Source organism: Grus americana, chromosome 6, assembly GCF_028858705.1.
Source record: "Grus americana isolate bGruAme1 chromosome 6, bGruAme1.mat, whole genome shotgun sequence".
In the NCBI taxonomy this organism is placed as follows: Eukaryota; Metazoa; Chordata; class Aves; order Gruiformes; family Gruidae; genus Grus; species Grus americana.
In genome coordinates, this window is record NC_072857.1 from 28,640,187 (window position 1) to 28,661,109 (window position 20,923).

At 39.3% G+C, this 20,923-nt stretch overlaps 1 protein-coding gene across 2 annotated transcripts in view; it reads left to right on the forward strand.

The window, feature by feature from the left end:
• The window catches only part of PARD3B (par-3 family cell polarity regulator beta), a 423,913-nt gene that overhangs the window by 149,289 nt on the left and 253,701 nt on the right, over nucleotides 1–20,923 (forward strand). For both annotated transcript variants that reach the window (XM_054830200.1, XM_054830201.1), the window contains exon 4: nucleotides 5,220–5,329. In XM_054830200.1, the coding sequence (XP_054686175.1) occupies nucleotides 5,220–5,329 (110 nt within the window). The remainder of the gene's footprint in view (nucleotides 1–5,219; nucleotides 5,330–20,923) is intronic.

A 20,923-nucleotide genomic window follows, 5' to 3' on the forward strand; every position in this document is an offset into this window, starting at 1 on the left:
CTTTTAAACCAAGTTCCTAAGTTTAAAATACAAAGTGCAACTCTGGCACAAAACAGTAGTGCTTGCAAATAACGTGTTTGATCAACTTGGTATGCAGAAAGGTGTTTTTCTGTGTCTCATCATTCAGGGAAAAGATGAATTTTCTGTTTGAGCTTACACTCGTCGTTATAAATGTTCAGCACAAATGCAAGAGTGTGAGTAGAATAACATGGAAGCACAGCATGAACATAAGGAAAGCAGTAAGGAAAAAGGCAATATTCTGTTTCCTGATGAAGAAAACGTATGACCTCTTAAGTAAAAAACATATATAATTATCTGTAGTATGTCTGTAATGAATGGTATCGGTGATGTTTTTTCATTACATTTTATCCATGTCTAAGGAAGACAGTGATGGACAGATTCAAGGTATGTATGTATAACAGACATGGGCTGACTCCTGAGTCAGGTTGAGTCTTGTGCAGTGGGATTTGGGGCAGTTTCTCCCTCCCGGAGTGCAAGGGAGCACGCTTGGCTTTCAAGAGCCCTGCATGTGCAGTACAGAAGAGGTAGGGAGAGGCTGAAAAAAGAAAGGAGCTGGTGGGGCAGACGCATGGGCTGGGAGGCACTGAGTGGCAGGGAAGGTGTTCTTGTGGCGGTGAAGAGCATGAGCCACAGGGGAGATGGAGGAGAGTTGGTTAGCTCAGGGAGCTGCTGAGAATGGCTGTTTCCTGAAAGAGAATGAGGGCTTCTCCCCCAAAGAGGGAGATTATACCACTTTTCCAGTCTTTCATCTGATCTTCCTGCTTGCCATTTGTTTTGCCCTATTAAAGAGGGCATTTTGGTTCAATTTACTTTTGTCTTATTGTGTTGGGTTTGCGTGGCAAGGTTTTGGTAGCGGGGGGGCTACAGGGGTGGCTTCTGTGAGAAGCTGCTAGAAGCTCCCCCTGTGTCTGATAGAGCCAATGCCAGCCGGCTCTAAGACGGACCTGCCGCTGGCCAAGGCCAAGCCAGTCAGCGCCTCTGTGATAACATATTTAAGAAGAAGAAAAACACTTAGAGCGAGTTTTTGCAGCCAGAGAGAGGAGTGAGAAGATGTAAGAAACTCTGCAGACACCAAGGTCAGTGCAGATGGAGGGGGAGGAGGAGCTCCAGGCACCGGAGCAGAGATCCCCCTGCAGCCCGTGGTGAAGGCCATGGTGAAGCAGGCTGTCCCCCTGCAGCCCATGGAGGAAGGATGAGGGGGTGTAGAGATTCCACCTGCAGCCCGTGGAGGACCCCATGCCGGAGCAGGTGGAGGCACCTGAAGGAGGCTGTGGCCCGTGGGAAGCCCACGCTGGAGCAAGTTCCTGGCCGGACCGGTGGACCCGTGAAGAGGGGAGCCCATGTTGGAGCAGGTTTGCTGGCAGGACTTGTGACCCCGTGGGGGACCCCACGCTGGAGCAGTTTGCTCCTGAAGGTCTGCACCCCGTGAGAGGGACTCCATGCTGGAGCAGGGGAACGATGAGAGGAGTCCTCCCCCTGAGGATGAAGAAGCGGCAGAAACACCGTGAGATGAACTGACCGTAACCCCCACTCCCCGTCCCCCTGTGCCGCTGAGGGGGGGAAGGTTGAAGCCGGGAGTGAAGTTGAGCCCGGGAAGATGGGAGGGGTGGGGGGAAGTGTTTTAAGAGTTGATTTTATTTTCTCATTCCTCTATTCTGTTTTGCCTAGTAATAAATTAGATGAATTCCCTCTCTAAGTTCGGTCTGTTTTGCTCGTGATGATAATTAGTGAGTGATCTCTCCCTGTCCTTATCTCGACCTGCAAGCATTTCGTTATGCCTTTTCTCCCCTGTTTGGTGAATGAGGGGAGTGAGAGAGCGGCTCTGGTGGGCACCTGGCCCCCAGCCAGGCTCAACCCGCCACACTTATAAAAGGTTGTTTTTGTGCTCCAGTGTCTTTGTGGTGTATGCGTGTAAAACAGTGAGGGCCAGAGGGACTGTTTGGGTAATTTTAGCTGAAGACTTCAGCTGACTTGGTTCATAGACATGTTATGATTTGTGATATCTCTACACAAGAAATAATGTTATATGTCAGTAAATATATTTAAGAAAAAAAAAACAACCAGTCTCTGGTTTTCTCTTCAACAAGAAAATTATTTGTAGGACCCCAAAATTTACAACAAATTGGGAGAAGAGAGAAAGCCTTGTAGGCAGTGGTCAGAAAGTCCAGTTGGTTTTGTGCAAGTAGGGAAGTATTCCAGACAAGCACCATAAATGTCACAGCCTCATAGCAATAGATAAAAACTTGCAGGAATAAAAAAGAAAGCAAATAGCTGCAAGGCCATTTTCTCAAACTGGAAAACAGTGTTCTCTATAATTCTGCTGTTCCTACAAACTTTGGTTTCAAAGTTTAGACAGCTGTAAACTGAGAATGGGATAATGTCACTTTGCTTCAGTTTCTCTGGAAAACAGCAGCAGAAGGGAAAGTGAAAGGAGGTCTTCAAAATTGAGGTCCGGGGGATGTGGTAAAAACAGCACCTTGCAGCAGTCAATACTGGGAGCAGATAGAATTGCTGAAGTATGGTCTCATCTTACTAGACAAGCATTATGTGAGTGATGTGGTAGGAGGCATCTTCTTTCAACTGCTGTGGAAGCTGGGAGGCCCTGGAACAAATGAGGGTCCTGTCTCCCAGCAGTCAGAGAGATGGAAGACTTCATCTTTCTCTGAGGAATGAGAGAGAAATGAGGAGCTGGTTGTAGAAAACAGCTCGGGAAAAGGAGAAATCTAATTTCAGAGTGTTGGCTTTGGGAGGAGGAGTGAGCTTGGTGTAAGTGGGTTGTTTTTGGTTTGGTTTTGGTTTTTTGTTTTTTTTTCCCATCTTTGACCTCTTTAGTTAACTGTGGGGAATTTTTTTTTTAACCTCTTCTCACTGTGGAAAAAGGAAGACAAAAATGAGAAAAGAGGCTGGGATGATAGCCTTGAAGAATATAAGCAACAGTATGTTTGAATTTGAATTTGGAATATGGCTCATTGAGTTGTGAAAGTTAAAAATAAAATTACCAATGCAAAGGGCTTTCTGGTAATTTAGCAAGAGTGTTTCTCTGTACCGTTCATGTCAAGAGGAGTTGGAAACTAAATTATGCTGAATCATGCAACAGTGTCTCAGCATCTGTTTTCAAACTGTTGTGTTGAAGTGAGAATGGAAATTGGATACAGGTCACCAGAAACATTTTGGTCATACACAAGAAAAAAATATTTTAAGGAACAAATATTTATGTTAAGGGAGTAACTTAAAAATCCAACACTTTTTGGCTTTAGCTTTTATACACCTTCTTATCAAATATGCTTAGAGGGTAAAAAATTTCTTTTCAGCACCATGTGAAGAACAGGAATATTTGAGTGGAGAGATTTGGTTCCTTTTGACCTACTGACACTTTTGGAAAAATTACATCAAATGGATAAATCTGGTGATCAATCACTTTCTTCAGAATCTCGTTGTAAAACATGCTTAGTTCTTGATATCAAGATGATAATCACTTAGAACAAAAAACAATATTCACCTTTTAATTTTTGACCATTCTCTCAATGCCAAGACACAAATGTAAGCCCCACTTTTGTTTTTTTTACTGATTTCCTGCGTAAGTGGAGATAGAAGGGGTTACCTGCATATAAAAACTGTTGCTTACTATGAGGAAGAGTTAAGAGCATTGCATTATCCGGTTATTCCTCAGCATCAGGTGCTGGTATTTATTCCAGCTATAATTACAAAGTTGTGCTGAGAGTGAATGTGGTACAGTCACTCCAGGTTTGTTAGCATCTCTCTAATGAGGAAACTGTTGCATGTTCAAACTTTCATTATAGATCTAGTAATTATGACTGCCATCAGTCCCAGCCACTGTAATTAATATTCTAACTGACAGTTATAATCTTATTTTCACTCACTTGCAACATTTGAAAAATTACTGTCTTAGACCAATGTTCTCTTCAATTTTTTTGTTTGCCTATGATAAATTATTTTGGAAAGACTTGGGAAAAAATAATTCATTTTTGTTTAATTTCATCTTGGATAACGTGAGAATTTCCTTTTTCATATTACTAAAGATGTTTTTCTTCTCGCCCCACCTGGAGGTTTTGCAGGGAGTGTTTTATAGCACCCGTGTATTCTGTTAACTGGATGGCTGTGTTGCTAGAAGTTGCTGACTGGTCTTTGAGGTTATTCTCAGACAGTACGTGAATAGACATGAATAGTTGGTAAGTCTAATTGGAGTTGCCTGCAAGAGGAAGCTGTTTAGTCTACAGCTTCTCTGAAACAACTGCAACTGCCTACGTCTGTTTCCTGGGAATCCTGGCAGTTGGTAGTGGGAGGCAGATCTGCTGTGAATAAAATCTCTTCTCTCTCTCTCCTCTTTATATTCCTGTTTAGGCTGTCTCTACAGAGCCAGCCGAAGGCATCTTAGATACTAAATGAAGTTAATGTAGGGAGTTATCAATTTATCCTTCAGCTGCCTCTGTACCCAAAAACATGTGTCTGAACTGTCGTTTACATGCCTCGGGTGGTGATGGACTATGGCATCTTGTGAGCTTATGGAAATAAAATTTATAACTGATATATATGGTCATGCCATCATATTCAAAGTGACCTTCCATACAGGTTAAATGTGGACTTGTATAATTGGTATGAGGTGGGCAAGCAGTTGCTCAGTATGGCTTTTGGACATACACCAGGAGAAAGTAAGGAACAGGTGAAAATGAGACTGTGAGATCCCAGTTTGGTGGGTTAATGCAGAACAGCACAGTGAGAGCTGTCCTTAGTGTGGAGTGAAGGGCTGCAGACCATGTTCTGGTTAGTTAAGTAACTACTACCAGTTGTAGGAACTAACAATAGCAATCCAGTTCTTCACAGTTATTTCTTAGATCAAGCATATGATTTCCCTGGCAGAACTTGATAGTACATGTGGTCATGTGGATACATGCAACTACTCGTTTGTTTTTCCAAGAAGGTGTCTTTCTCCTGTTTGTCAGCAGTTTTCCCCTAATTTAGCAGCTCATGGATGAAAGTCTGTATAACAGAGTTTAAAATGTTCTCATTTCTTTAGCTTAGTAAATACTAAACGCAGAACCCCATCAATTCTAGTAATTTACTAGGTGGATATTGCCATAGATAAACTTATATTTAAGCTCTCTTAGTTAAAACACATGAAGCTTTACCTTGTGTTCCTGTAGCATCCTTGAACCATTGCTCTTTATTTTGTCTCTTAGGCACACCACTTCTAGTACGAAGGAGCAGTGATCCAGCTTTGGGCCCACTTACTGACTTCCACCCAAGTGCTTCTCATCCCAATGACCACAGTCTCAAGCATGTTGTGGTGGTAGGTGTCATGTAACTCACCTTTTTCTTAAGGGTAAAAAACTGTTCCTACCTGTTGGTATATAGCAGTTTTAAAAGCTATATATGAATTTGGATGTAAAACAAAGTGCATCATACTCATTTTCTGTAAAGGAGGGAATTTCCTCTGGACAAAATGGTTATTTTATATGATACAGTCAATTAACAGTGGTTCTCTTTTTCAAAATAAGGGATTTACATAAAGCTCTATGGTGACATCAGACAGTGGAATATGAACTTTTGGCAATTGTTTGTGTTCAGTATCGTCCAATTTACCACTGCTTAATGGAAAAAATGTGCTTCCCCTTTAATATGCTTCATTCATCTTGCACCCCTTTTCACTTCCCTGGTTTTCTCATGGCATTTCTGTCTTCCTTTGGCACCCTGCTACCATCCTGCGTGGTCTCTTCTTTCTCTCACTTTTCTGTTTAACAACCTGACTCTTCCCTTTTGAGGACAAATTTGTTTTCAACATAGTTATTACTAAATATTAGTGATGGTACAGGGGGCTGAATTTTGTCAAAGTCCTGCATCATTTGTCAGACCTGTTTGAGTTGAGAGGTGTTTCCTTGATGTTTGCTGCGAGCACTTACAAGTTAATGAAATACTGACATAGTCTGATAAATGAAAGTACAAATAAGAATTCTTGGTTAACAGTGCAGATCTTAATCTCTTTGCAAAGTTGAGAAATGTGTAAAGTGGGTATGTCAGTATGTAATGCTGACCTCTAGTATTATATAACTATGAAGACTGAAAGAAAAAAATTGAAAAATTGCTGAAATGTTTTGCATTCCAGGACATGTTTTGAATGCTTTATTTTTGACCATCAAGGAGAGAAAGATAGGTTTTTGTTGTTATTTTAAAAATATAATAATAGCGGTGATGTGCATTTTATGCTGTTACAGGAGGACTGCAGTTATATTTGTAGGCTAAAAGCTCACCATGCTTTACTGACTTTCATCAGTACACAAGAATCCTCTAGGCCTAAAGGAATTCTCTATGCCTAAAATACAGAGCATCCCTCCGTCAGCTGTAGGGGTAACAGTCAAATTTGGATGCATAACAGTGGAGGAGGCTCTCAGATTTTTTTTTAAGTGTCATGTAAGGGGGCGGGGGGAGAAAAGACCCAGAAGTCTGAAAGTTTTTATTGTTCAAGTGAAAAATCTGTTACAACAAACTACATTACACTAGCTCTTATTTTTGCAACAGTACCATTTCTAAAACTCTCATCATCAATCATACTGAAATATGTTTTGGCATAATGTTTTGGGAAGCACAGAAAGCTTAAATAACATAGGTTAAATTAGATACAGATTGTTTTAAAAGACAGGGAAAAATCGATATCTGACAAATGAAAAAACATGGCACAAACAACTGAACACTGCCTTTTGAATATAGCTATGCTCTTTCACGGAAGTATTAAAGCAGTATTGAGAGAAAATTCATTTGTTCTGTATATTGTTGCTGAAAATTTAAAATTAATACTGCATTTCATTTGCCACAAACATGTATTTTTTCACATTAAACTGCTTCCTTGCAGTCACATGCAAGTTAGAAAAACCAGAGCTGTGGGTAGATGAAACAGTTTTCAGTGCATATAGTAAAAATTAAGTCTCTGTATTTATGCTACAATTATCTTAGCAATTATTTTGTAACTGAATCTGACTTCCATAATTAGCTTAATTGTTTTGGCACTTCTGGCATTTTGGTGTTTGGCACATGTAGAACTGGTAGTTGGGTTCTCTGTAGAAATACTTGTAGTTAGACTGTATGCTGTCTTATACGATATGTTCTGATATACCAGTAGTTGATCAGATTTTCGAGGGGTGATTATCATACGAATCTCTGAAGGCAGCACTTATTTGTCTCTAGAAGAGTGCAGGACAGATGTACCATAAGTAACGCATAAAATAAAACAGCAAGCATGCAGTAATATGAGGACATTGCTATCCAGTTCAGGTGAGCTGGATGAACCTGATGAAACATTTGAGCTGTTCACAGTATTTATAGAATCTATATATAGATTCTCTCTCTATGTATAGCAGGGCATATATTGTGTTTTTTAGATGTTTTCACATTCATTCAAAGGAAGATTATTTTTTTTCATGCCATATGATGATTACCAAAATTACATAATCTTTTCTGAGTGAGCAGGTAGCTTGAGAAGAATTTGAGCTGCTATTTCATATTTTCTGACACTTATTTTATCTTAGCTGTAGTTTTAGCCCCAATTAACAAAATACTTCTAGATCAATCACAAACTGATAGTGAAGTCCAGCATCTGTTCTCTCAGACTGGAAGTCATTTAACAGATGGTACAAAATTTGAGTTTCTTTTTTCATCCAAACCTCTCCTTCCTTATCATGATAGCTGCCGCTGAAAAATTTAGAGACTATAAACAGGGAAAAATATGGATAACAAACATCTGAATTTGTTATTGAAGAAAAGGTATTTGTTAGTGAATTTGTTAATTTATGAAGGCAACTGTTAAGCTCTTCAGTCTAGTTGTAATCACAGAGCTTTGGCCAGGCTTTCAAAAATGGAAACTTCTCTCCCTAGGCCTCCAGAGAGGACCTCAGGGAAGTGTAATTTAATGCATTTTCTCTGAAAAATTTGGTGGCCATAGCTTTCCTACAGTAATAGCCAAGTGCTGGTCCAGCTGCTTTTTGGCTGTGAGTGGCCTGGCTTCAGAAAGGGGTTAGCAATGGACACCAAGTCTTCCACAGGGGATCTTCCCTGGAGTGAGGCTGTGCTGGGTGATTGAGACAGTGTCATAGTTTAACCTGGTCAGCAGCTAAAACAACCACACAGTTGTTCACTCACTCTCCCCATCCCCTCCAGTGGGATGGGGGAGAGAATTGAAAATGGGGGGAGGGAGGGGCAGGTAAAACTCGTGGGTTGAGATAAAGACAGTTTAATAGGACAGAAAAGGAAGATAATAGTAATGATGATAACAGCAGAACAGAAAAGGAAGATAATAGTGATAAAAGAATATACAAAACAAGTGATGAGCAACACAATTTCTCACCACCCGCAGCTGATGGTCAGCTATTTCCTGAGCTGCCCCACCTCCCAGCCAACCCCCCACTTATATATGGAGCAGGATGTCATGTGGTGTAGAACATCCCATTAGCCAGTTTAGGTCAGCTGTTCTGGCTGTGTCCCCTGCAGCTTCTTGGGCACCCCTCACCTTCTCATGGACAGGCTGATACGAGAAGCTGAAAAGTCCTTGACTGCTTGCTAACAACTGAAATATTAGTGTGTTAGCAACATTATTCTCATCCTAAATCCAACACACAGTGCTATACCAGCTGCTAGGAAGAAAATTAACTCTATCCATGCTGAAACCAGGACAGATGGTCAAAGCCTTTCAGAGGGAGGAAACAGTCTTTGACCACTTAACACTTGCTCAACACTTGTCCCCAGCTTGCTGAGAGAAGCTGCAGTTTGAGGTTCTCTGTGCCAACTGAGAAGTTCCTAGCTGGATCCTCCTACCCAAGCTCCATTCTTATAAAGATGAGATGCAGCAAGGCAGAAAGTCTGAATTGTGAGGTTCTGTTGGTTTGATTTTTTTTTAAATTTTTTAGGGAGTAGAATACATCTTGCTGCTTTTGTGCAGTCCAGTTCATCTAGGTAGTAATTGCTAAGGTATAATTAAAACACCTGAACTTTCCTTTCTGGAGCTATTACTTCTGCTTATCTCCCTTTTTGCCCAGGGACAGCCTTCTCTACTATCTTAAGACTCGATCGGCCATGAGTTTTAGATGGAGGATTGTGGTCCTATTTAAGTTGATGGGAGTTTTGCATTAATTCTGGTCAGACTACGGTTTCACCCTTCCTGTTAACTTGCTGATTATTATGGGGATGCTATGTTCTGCTTGCCTTTCTTTCCTTTTATAGTTGCACGTTTCCTCGATAAATACTTAGGTTAACTTGGAGTTAATCAATGGGAATGGCTGATTAAATTGCATCTATCCATATTTAAAGATACAATGAGATGCTGGATCAATTGAAGAGCTTCTCCAGTGGCTCAATACAGTTTCAATTTTTACCTAGATGTGACTTGAAATTGACTGTATTTTATGCATTGTGGACATATAATTTGCAATTTTGGATAAGGTTCACATATAAACAGAACATTTTTGTGTTTCAAGCCCTTGTTAAAAAGGGTCGAAACCTCCTCTGGTTCTTTTGGCCATTAATTGTGTTTGTAATGTATTAGCCTTCCTGATTAAGTGTCTGCAGATTAGCATAATGTGAGCATGTGTAAGAATGCAGCTCCATGATTTGTTCCTCTTACGTGCTATTTTATGTACATATGTAAACCTAAAGATATGCTAAAATCAGAGCTTGGCTTTGAGAGAAAGATTATATCAGTACTACTATCAAAATGCATGGGTATTTTATTATAAGAAAAAGGCAGACATTACTTTAATCAGGCTATTTAAAAGCAGGACAGGGCAGAAAAGGTCTTTTTTGACACAGTGATGGAATAATGCTGTAGAGTCTATAACTTGGGCTGATCTGGCGAGTTTCTGCTTAGGCTTGAGCAATGAGACTGCAATGCCATGAGGGTTGTATTGTTTGTCTGATTTTAGAAGATAAACTTTTGTTCAGTATGTTTATTCACCCTGACTAGGTCAGGTAGTTTTAATTTCTGGTCCCTTTGCATGTGTTAAAATTTCAGTATGAAATTCTCCTGTAGGTATGTGATAGAACCATAGAATAATTTGGATTGGAAGGGACCTTTAAAGGTCATCTAGTCAACCCTCCTGCAATAGGCAGGGACATCTTCAACTAGATCAGGTTGCTCAGAATGGCCCCCTCCACCCCCAACCAGGGATGGGGCATCTACCACCTCCCTGGACAACCTGTTCCAGTCTTTCACCACCCTCATTGTGAAAAAGCTTCTTCCTTATATCTAGTCTAAATCTGCTCTCAGTCTAAAACCATTACCCCTTGTCCTATTGTAACAGATCCTACTAAAGAGTCTGTCCCCATCTTTCTTATAAGCCCCCTTTAAGTATTCCAGGAGGTGGGCTATGAGAAGGAAACCAGATATTGGGAGAAATACAGTAATCCTTCAGGAACTAGTAGTGCTGGAAGGATGGTGCACTTGTAATGCTTTAAATCCAGTGCTTGTTGACACATAATAATGAGACAACAAATAAAGTAGAGATGGAAACACATCTTAGGTATTACGATGTGTGTTGCAGGGTAGAGGCAAGACTGCTTCCCTGAGGTGGTGTGGTCTCAGACTGTCATTCAAAATAGGAAGGTTTTTAAATTCTGGAAGGCGTTTACTTTTTTCTCGTAAAAGTTTTCCTATTAATAATTTAACTCCTGCTCTTGAAATACTGCTGTGTGGAACTGAAGATCTGGGAAAATTAAAAAAATTTTCTGTCATTCAGCTGGGGAGTTCCGAACAGTTTGAATTTTTTAAAGGGGAATTCTGATGTGGGTGAATCCATTTTTAAAGCAGCTACTGTGTGTCTGTTTACGCTGTGGAGCGTATCTAGAACACTCCTAAATCAGCACAGGAGCTTGTCAGTGTATTCCTTTTGATGTCTGATTAGATGATCATAGGGACATCTGCAGTGAGTTAGTTTTGAAGTTGTTGGTGTGAGGCACTGCAGGAACCAGAGCTGTGTGGCACTCTTACACCATGAAAAACTGCTGCTCTTAAAAAACCTTTTACAAATCCAACTATGCAGCTAGCTGAGGGCTGTCAAATTAACAAAAGCCATTCCTTCTCGATTCATTTTGTTGCTTTTCAACCCTGTGCTGCTTTTTTTTCCCCTTCCTTGTACTGTGGCATTCTGTGTAAAAAAGAAATTAATTTATATTGTAGAGAAAAAACTAAGAAATGTAAATGAAATATTTGTAATACTTCAGAATACTGAATTGATCATCTGAAAAAGGACAGAAGTGCCCTGCAGTAATTTCCTCTATTGAGCGTGCAAAGAGGGTGTGGGGGGGTGTGTGTGGGGGGGAGAAGTTGTCTCTGTGTTCCTTCCACAACCTACATTTCAGAAAAAGTGTATTGTTTTACCTGTATTGTTTAAGATGAGCAGTGGGTGTAATTTACATATTTTTATTTGAGAAGGATAAGTAGACTTTTTGTGATATATTTTAATAAGAGCTAATAATGAACCATGACATTATATAGTATAAAAATTATTAGTAAAAATGGTACAATTGGTAAAAGAAGTTATTCATTGTTAATGTGTTGCTTTCTAAAGCCTGTTTCCAATGAGAGGAGTGCAGGCTTTTTACTGACTATTCACGAGAGAAAGTAGCTATTATGAAAACCATCAAAGTTCTCCATCATTCTGGAACTTATGTTAGTAAGGGGATGGGTTTTGTTTCCTCTTTACAGCCAAGGCCCAAAAGTTATTTTATTTTTGAAGATGCCTGATTGTTTATAAACCTTCCTCCTTTGTCTTCTGCCTTGTGTAGTCAGGTAGATGTGATTGCAGATGATGGAAGATGGCTGAGAGACTTAAACTCTTTCCTATGTGGCTTATCTTATAAAGAATGTGGAAAAATTGTACGGTGGAAATAAGAACTGCTGACAAAAGAAGAAACAGGGAAAAAGGTCATGCTTTCAATGCTGTTGGCACATTCTTCTCTATAGCTACATCTTTGGGGTCCTACAAAATACTGTCATTCCATCTGGAACAGCTTTTAGCAGGCAGCTTACGCAACAGGCTTATGGTGCTGAAATTGGAATGAAACATTAGCAAGTCACTTGTATGTCTGACAGTCAAATTAAAAGTGGAAGATGACAGTCAACATGGCTCATGCATATCATTTACTGTCAAGCTCTAGAAACACTTAGCTAAAATAAAATAGGTTCTCAGTCAGTGTTCTACTGAAATGCCTGCTACTAAATAAATAACATTTTCCATAAACATAGTAATTCAGTGGACAACTGGGAATAATGACAGATCTCTGATACTTAGACCCAAGTAGTGCTGTGACATCAGGAAAAAAAACTCATTTTGGATTTTTTTTGTATGTCATCTTGCAGTGCACTGATACAAGAGACTCTGCTTTTGTTCTGGTTAATATTTCTGTGTCTCTGAAGGTGAGCTCTGTGGCTTTGTTTCTATTACAGGGTTGACATTTATTCACACTAAAAGGAGGTGCGATGATTTTCTTGGTTTGTTTATTTGTTAGGAGAGACTCCTTAGACACTAAATTACCCATCCCATCAGAGAGACCTTATCTGGGGATTTGTTCTTCACCTCTGTAGTTGGTGTCTCAGCTAATCGGTATTGTAAGTATTTTGAGTTGTAATAATGTAGTGCTCTTTGAAGCTTGCACGTTCAGGTTTTTTTATGGCAGCAGGTCCTGGTTTACTCCATACCTATGATGCAGTTTCTTACAATGCCAACTGGAATGAAGGGAGCAATATTTTAATGCTTCTGTGTACTGTGCACTTTTGGTGTTGCAGGTGTTTGATGTGTTGAAGTTGGTAATAATAAACTGAGACCACTGTGAGTATAGACTAAAATGGTAAGGGTGATTCAGTGAGATTCAAGATTTTGAACAAATACCTCAGCTTGGATTTTCATCAGTAATTGCAATGGTTTCTTTCAGTCTCTAAGTCTAATATGACCTTTTGTCATAACCCAAGTAGTAGAGCTTCTCTGAAATAAGTTTAAATAAATAAAACCTAATAAATAAACAATTCAGTAAATAAGTAAAAAAGTTATTAGGCTCTAGAATAACTGAGTTGGTGCAAGAGCAAATTATCACTGTTCCTCTGTACTATGAGGGGCAATAATTACCTGTTTGTGAGGCACCCAAAGATGGACATACTTGTGGTCTGATCTGGCACAGTTGTTCTCAAGATGTATTTCAGATCCTAAAGAAATGTATTTGCCAGTTCAAAGTTTTAGACATCCCAAGCAGTATAATAAAAATAAACACCAGACTTTGGTCCGCAAGAGAGGTCTTATAGGAACAGTTGCTCCTGTAAGATTTTTGAGATTTTTTTTTTCCTTGACATTCAAGTTGAGAAGTCCCTTGTACTCTTTGAAATGATTTTTCTATTTTTAAAGTACTAGCATCAACAAATTTTGCCTTGGTTTAAACCTTTATTTGATCTAGGTTTCAATTAGAACATGCGGATTCTCAAGCTCCTCTCTGAAATTCTGAACAGCTTTCTTCTTTGCATCAGTCTCAAGGGATGCTCATAGTACCATATTTACTGTATTTGAACTGCACCATGGAACACGACTGGGCTGAGAGCGTATCGTGGTATCTTAGAGTTAGCAGAATTACTCTGTATTGGCATTGATGCTGTTGTCTATTAAGCAGCTGCCTTAGAATGATGTGAACTTGGACCTTCAATAAAAGCTGCTGTTTCTTGTAGCATGCTTGCTCCATTGACCTAATAGCGGTGCATATGAGATGATTATACATTTAACACCTGTGGAGATAGATTGCCTCCTCCTTTTCCTTTTTTCTTCTTTTTTTTTTTTTTTTTGGAATTACCAAGTACAATCAGTTTCATGGTGTATCTGTCAGCTTTACAGAAACAAAAGGAAACCCCTTTTCATCTGGCCTCATGTCAGTCTAAGAAATATGGTGAAGGCTCTTCAAATCTGGAGTTCTTCCACCCACACACCTCCCTTTCTTTAATGATTTGCATAAATTTTTCTGTCCTTCAAGCTGCAGAATGGCAATCAAACAGAAATATATTGTTTTGGGGTAAAGTAAGTTCTGCGAGCAGCATTACTGAGCAAGGGGCCAGTTACTTTTCATTGCCTTGTCTTTTGACGCTTTCCGTAAGAGCCCACATGAATTCCGCTTCTGATGCGGAAGAGGCATATTCCAAGGGGAATTTTATAAAACACTTCTATGAGAAGTTGTAAGCATGTTAAAAGGAGGAGAGGCCAGGGAACAAAAAACCCACAGATTAAATTGATTTTAAGTCACAAAGAAGAACAAAAATATTTATCAGTAGGAAGAAAGATATCCCCTTCAATTTGGCTTCAAAAGATGTAGTCAGAGTATGGACGTTTCATCTTAAAAATAAATAAAAAAATAACTCCGCAAAATGCGGCAGTTCTTGGTGACAAATCTGTTTTTCTCAGAAATTCCTGTAGTGATATTCTCTTTAGGCAAAGAATTAGCCTCTTAACTGTATTTTTAGTTTAAAAGATCACAGGAACATTTTTGTCAGATCTGTGAGGCATCAGATATTTCTGTGTACTTCTGCAAAGATGTGGTTTTTCTTAGTTAGTGGTATTGGTGAAAATTCTGTGGCACAAAGACCAGCTATGTGACCAGTGTGGATAATGCATGCCATGCAGGTAAATGTATCTGCATTTCCTTCATGTTTAGTACATGCTGCCTTGGATGCTCTCAGATTTCCATTTGAGAGAGTGAATTCAGTAATGTTGTATATCTGAGGGAAGAATATTCTGCAAAAGATATCCTGAAAATACTGATAACTGAAGTGGTCCTCTGTGTAGTGGTAAGAACAGCTAGAATCAGAAAGTTTTGCTCCTTGTGGAAAAAAATGCAGAAGACTATATAAAGCTTATATAAGTCCTTCTCAAGTTCCTACCAGGGAGGCTTAGAGGAGTGTAGAGAGTCAGAATGGGCTAGAAAAGTTTTTACACAGTATTATTAATTAGAAGTTTACAAGGTAATTTCTAAATAACAGAATCAACTCTTGGGGTAAAAGTAGTCAGTTCCACTTCAGTCTTCAGGCCATTCTGTCCATCCTTGATTCCCTGTTGTTAAGCATGGGAAAACACTCCATCCTGTCATGCAGGAGGGAAATTGTGTGGATCACTGCTCATAGATGGATCCAAACATTGCTAGTCAGGATGCTGTGGTATGGTCAAATTGACAGTCTAGTTAATACACAAAAGAGAATCTCTGGTGTATGTTTTTCTCTTCAAAGCACCTCAGAACACAGCAAGAAGTTGTCAACAGTAAAAATACTTTTAGATTAGGGATTACCATGTTAATAATAACAAAGCTATCCTTGGGTTTACAAAACACTGAACCAAATGATCACTTCATGCCTGGCTGTGATTTTCTGCCTTTTTACCTTTCAGTGTCTAGTTTGTGTGTGGTTGTCATTTTCAAATGGCTGTTTTGAGAGGCACGTTGATGATGCTATTGTGTTAATGTCATCAATCATACAAACACTGATATTACCAGGTAAAGTTAGTTCATTAGAACCAGATGCATGCTCCTATAAATAAAATTACTATTTTTTTTAAGGTATGGCACTATGCCAACAGATTATAAATAACTCTTTTGGGAAATTAATCTGCTGCCAATTATATGTATTTATAATGCTATATAAGTATATAAAACATCAAATTATTGATGTTAGCTCTGTTAAAATTACTTTTATATAGTGTCTGATGCTGTTTACCTTCTAAGCACAGACCTAACATGCAGGATTTAGATTTACAGTGATTTAATTTTTGTTAAAATAATTCAATATTTGGAATTCATTACTTTATTATATATTCATATGGTTATAGAGATGACTACCACAGAAATACTTTTTTTTGGATGTGTTTTATTAGTAAGATTACTTCAGGTCTAGCTTTCTGTTCCGCTGCTGCTAGTATTTCATTCTGTAACGATGAAACATGCACATTTAGGGCTGGTTTAGTTTGTACTGCAAAAATCGAATGACAAAATACTCTTTGATTTGATATATGCAATTTATAACCTGTTTCTTTTGCTTTTTAAGTAGTTGAAATAATCTAGGCTTTTGATAAATATGTTTTAAGTAAAATGGTACAAAATAAACTTAGAAAGCAACTTCCAAGCATTCACTAGCTCTTAAAGGAAAAAAAAAATATTTATTTTTTCAAGTGAGGGACAGAAACATGTTTCTGCTTTGAGCCTACCAGAAGCTCTTTTTAGAGGGAAAGCATGTCTTTGGAAAGCAATATAAAGTAATGCTACCCACTTATTGGCATATATGCTATATATGTTCATGCAATGCCCTTTGCTAACAATGTATGTAAAGAGAATTGAGATTGTACCTTAAATACATCGTTGTGAAAAGAACAAGAGCTAGATAAATATTGCAGTTCACAGGTAATGAAAGGATATCTTTGCAAAAGAGTCAGAATACAAGTCACTAGAGAGTAAAATTTATTTTCCAGCAACACTGAAATTTGAGAAGGGCTCAGCACCCACCACTGATTTTTCCCAATACTGTTGGGATCAGACCCTTTATCCTCTCTAACCTCCCTCCTAAGTAGGATCACATTTAGTGACATGCTTGTCCTGGCCATGAGATTTGGGCTTTTTTGAATTGGGGAACAGGGACCCAGTTTGCCGGCTTGGAGCCCTCCCGGGCACTGGGCCATTTCCCCTGCTGCAGGGTGGCCTTCTTGCCCCTGCGCCCCTGCCCTGTTCCTGCTGGGGACCAAGGATTCCCAAAGACAGGCTGGCCCTGCCACTTGGGGCCTTTCCAACAGCCTGATGTCTCTGCCATTGCTGGCTGGCTGGCCTCTGCTCCCCCCATGTCCGGGGCTGCAGCCTGGGTGGCTCTCCTGGCTCACGGTGGGGCAGGTGGCTAGTGTGCCCCTGGGCCAGTGGGCTTGCCCTGCGGGGCTCCTACTACCAGGATGGCTTGCTTCCTTCCTTCCTAGCCAGTGGCAAGCCCCAAGCAGGGGAAGTCTCCTGCAGACTCAGCTTTATTCTGTGATGTATTCTTTTGAGTTTTGGACTTTAAGGAGCTTCAAGTCAACTAAGAAATGCTAGCCAACAGAATTGTGGGGCTGCTTATTGATAATCTTCCCTTACTTTTGGAGTCAGACTTGACTGTACACTGCAACTGGGGAACAGAAGGCTCCTATTGAGGAAGACGAATTGTGTCAGGAGTGTTCAGCCTCCAGTCTAATATATTTTTCCTACTGCAGATAGCACTTCTGGGTTCATTATAGCTTGATCTCATAAGTCGTCATTTCTGTCTCAAGGCTGTTGTGCTTTCCAATGTAAAGCAGATTGATGCTGGCACATTTTTTCTATTTTAATTTTACAGAGTTGTCACACTGAAGCTGTGCCTCATATTGGAAGTGCTTTGAAGTGAAGAGATAAACAAAGAGCTAAAATAAAATTAAAAAGGAGCATGAACAACATTTCATCTTGGTTTGTCTTTTTTAAAAATAAGCTGAATGGATGTAGTACCCTTGTGTCACTGTAGTAAGTCTGCAAACATTAGCCGATCAATCTAAATTGAGTTAGTGTATATGCAGTAAGCAGAAACAGGTGAAAATTAGGTTATCTGTGCCCAACTCTTTCTATTTGCTATGAACAGTGAGAGATAAACAAGTTTTTAGACCTGATTAGTTTTGTTTATTTTCAGAGAGGGGCAGAGGCAGAACATGTGCTATATCTACAATAGTTATTAAACCAAGAAACTATATAAAGTCACTAGCTCAGTTGTGACATTTGCAGATAAAGGTAGAAAGCCCTGCTATAAATAAATCTGAAGTGCATCCTAGAGGAAAACCACCAGCAATCCTTGGTACATTTCAGTTTTATCTCTATGAAAAACAAAAACTCCAAGAATTTTCTGTCCTTTCACTAACAAAAAAAGAAGAGATTGCCTCGGCCAGTGTCAGGAATGCCAACCAATTTATCTGAAGTATGGTTTATAACTTCACTTTTTTTTATGTGTGGACTCCCCAAAATTTGCAATGAAGACAGTAAGCTAGATCTTCACAGTTACTTTTTATGAAGTTCTAAAAGTAGTCAAGGAATTTAGAGGTCTGTTGACCACAGATTGAAGCTATTGTCTGCAGCAATAAAATACAAAATATCAGTGGCAAATATGCTCTCACTGTTACAATTCTTGGGTGCACAGTTACTATTAAGTTTTGATTTAAAGGGGAATGGCAAGTCCTTGTCCTTAGACCAGTTTTGAAAACATGTAACAGCTTTTATACCCCTATAGAAGCCTTTTATGTACATCTATCTACCTCTCCTTACTGGGTGAGAAGCAGCAATTGCACAAAAAAAGCATCATTTTTCTGACGTGGCATGGTGAGGTCCTTTCCCGAGATCGCAGTCTTACCTATGCAGTACTGGCTTGTATTCCCCTTTCCCAGCAGAAACGTAATTACCACTTTCTTTTTCCTGTGCAAGGAAGTATCACCACTGCTGCAGAACATAAGACCCAGGAGACCCAACTGTGGGCTTCCTGTCCCATTGTTAATCCAATTTGAAACTACTTGCTCCTAGAACTCAGCATTTATATTCAAGCCAGTACCTCACCTGTGACCTGAGTTGTGTTGTAGGGCTCTAAAAATCAAGCCAAATGCAGAACTGGAAATCCAGTGTTGTCCTTTTCACTAGCTTCAACATGCTTATGAGCAGTAGTCTTCATGTATTGATACCTTAAAATTTCTGTGCCTGTTCAGCCTGGATGCTAAAGAGTCAAAGGCTCCTCTTAGAGACAGCTAATGTTTTCTTTGACAGAGGTTCCCTGTCACTCATGTTTACCAGAGAATTATTTTTAAAAAAAAAAAAGTTAATTAGTTCACAAAATACTAACAACTTCTGCCCTCTCTGCAATCTAATTGAGAACCTGACAAGAATCATTCCCAAGTTCCATTTTCAGAGCCTTGAACACCTCTGAACCGAACTGCTGATAGCATTTGCCTTTTCCCTAGAGGAGGGGTTTGTGTGAAGAGCATTTTGCTGTTAGGTTTTCTGGTGTTTAGCACCATCGGTGATCAAATGTGCCTGTTCTGCCTTCAAGGGGATTGTGAGGATGAATGAAATATAGTCTGAAGTGTTCAGGTTCTTTCTGTCAGACCAAACTTCAAGGTCTACTACTGTTTCTACGTCATTTCTCACTTCAAAGGTATCAGCCCTTTGACTTTTAAGTTGAGCTGTTATTGTTGGGGCCCCTTTGGGTTGCCTGAGACTATCAGATGTCCAAATAGCCATAACAACAGAAATAATACTTGCTTTCACATGGTAAACAGTTCCTGTTTGATTGTTACAAAGTATAAGGCAGCTCAGACTTGAGGGGGGGAAAAAAGAGCAACAACAACAAAAAAAATTGGTCAAACTTTATTTCAGTTTGCATTCAGCTCCCTGGATCCTTGCATTTGTGTTTTCCAGACTTGATGGTGCTTGTAGCTGTTGGAATTGGATACAGCCATGGGGATTCTTGCACAAAGGAAACAAATTTTCAGTCCAGATCAAGTGTAATTATCCCTGAAGTTGTTCTGATTGGGTTCCTGTCTTAAGTTCCAGTGAAGGTTTACTAACTAGTTGCTATTTAAATTTGTAACCATTTAAACAGGAAAGGGTTATTTGCTGGGAGAGGATATAGCAGATAGAATGCCTTATCTCTGTTCTTAAAACCTGGACCCCTTTTGTGCTCACAACACTGTGCCGTAGGCAGTTCACACTTGAGGGAAATGAATTGTTCAGACTGGTTTTTGAGTTGGAGTTCAGCTCCCCAGGCCCCTGTATTTGTGATCTCCAGGCTTGATCGTTGCTCTATTACCATTATACAGGAGTGTGTGTGTATTGGGGAAGTTCTGAGTTGCTTAAAATGCAGCAGTGCATCAATTTAGGAACACAGATCAGTATTATCCTGTATTCCACTGTTTTGTTTCATGTATCCAGTACTTCCTATTAAAATATTAAGCCCAATTCACTGTGCTTTATTGTTGAAATTTAAAGCCCTGCATGAGATTATGCACAGATACTTGAAAAAATACCATTCCCTCTATGATCCTCTTTTCTACTGGGAGCTACTTTTGTCTGGGATGCATTGCTCGTGCCTGCAGGATGTACCATGTTTCAGGGGTCCTAGACTATTAAGCTTGTTCTCAGAAGAAAGCAGTGAATGCTTCCTTTGGTTGCTTTTGAATTTGGTAAAGTTCATCTCTGAATGAGAGGCCTTTCTTTAGGAAGTCTACCTTGTTCTTTCCTTCACAAATAACTCATTGAAGCTATTTCTTTCTGCCTTTTTCTTTCTAGAAGAAAAGATAATATCTTTAATTTTGAGTATTTAGAACACTTACAGTGATTTTGAGCCATTAAATATGCAGATTAGTAGTGCTCAATATAAGAAAGATGCAAGCAAAGTCTAGCAGCTTGCAGTGCTTTGGATTTTTATAATGCAATTATAAAGTCTTCAGAAAAAGCTTTGCTTTTTAATGTGATAGTGTAAGAAACTTCACAGTACAAAATATTTAATACATTTGCTTTTCTAAATACTAAATTTCGGTGGACTTGGCATAGGTAATCTTGTTTTCTTAAAAAGTCAGACAAACAAAAATCCCTACCAGAAACAACCCACCCCCTTACCCCAACATGCTGCTGGTCTTCCAGAATTTCTGGTTGTGGAGTATTTCTAATTATAATCAGACCTGGATAATTCATGTTGGGTTTATTCATAAGTAATAATGTTTGAAATATTTAACTGGTAAACAAAACTGCACTGTGCTTTGTATCTAAGCATATTATACTGAAGTTTTAAAGCTTAAATAATTCACATATATAAAAACTGTCTTAACTTACTGTTAAGGTCACTCAAATTTTCTGTCCATGTTTC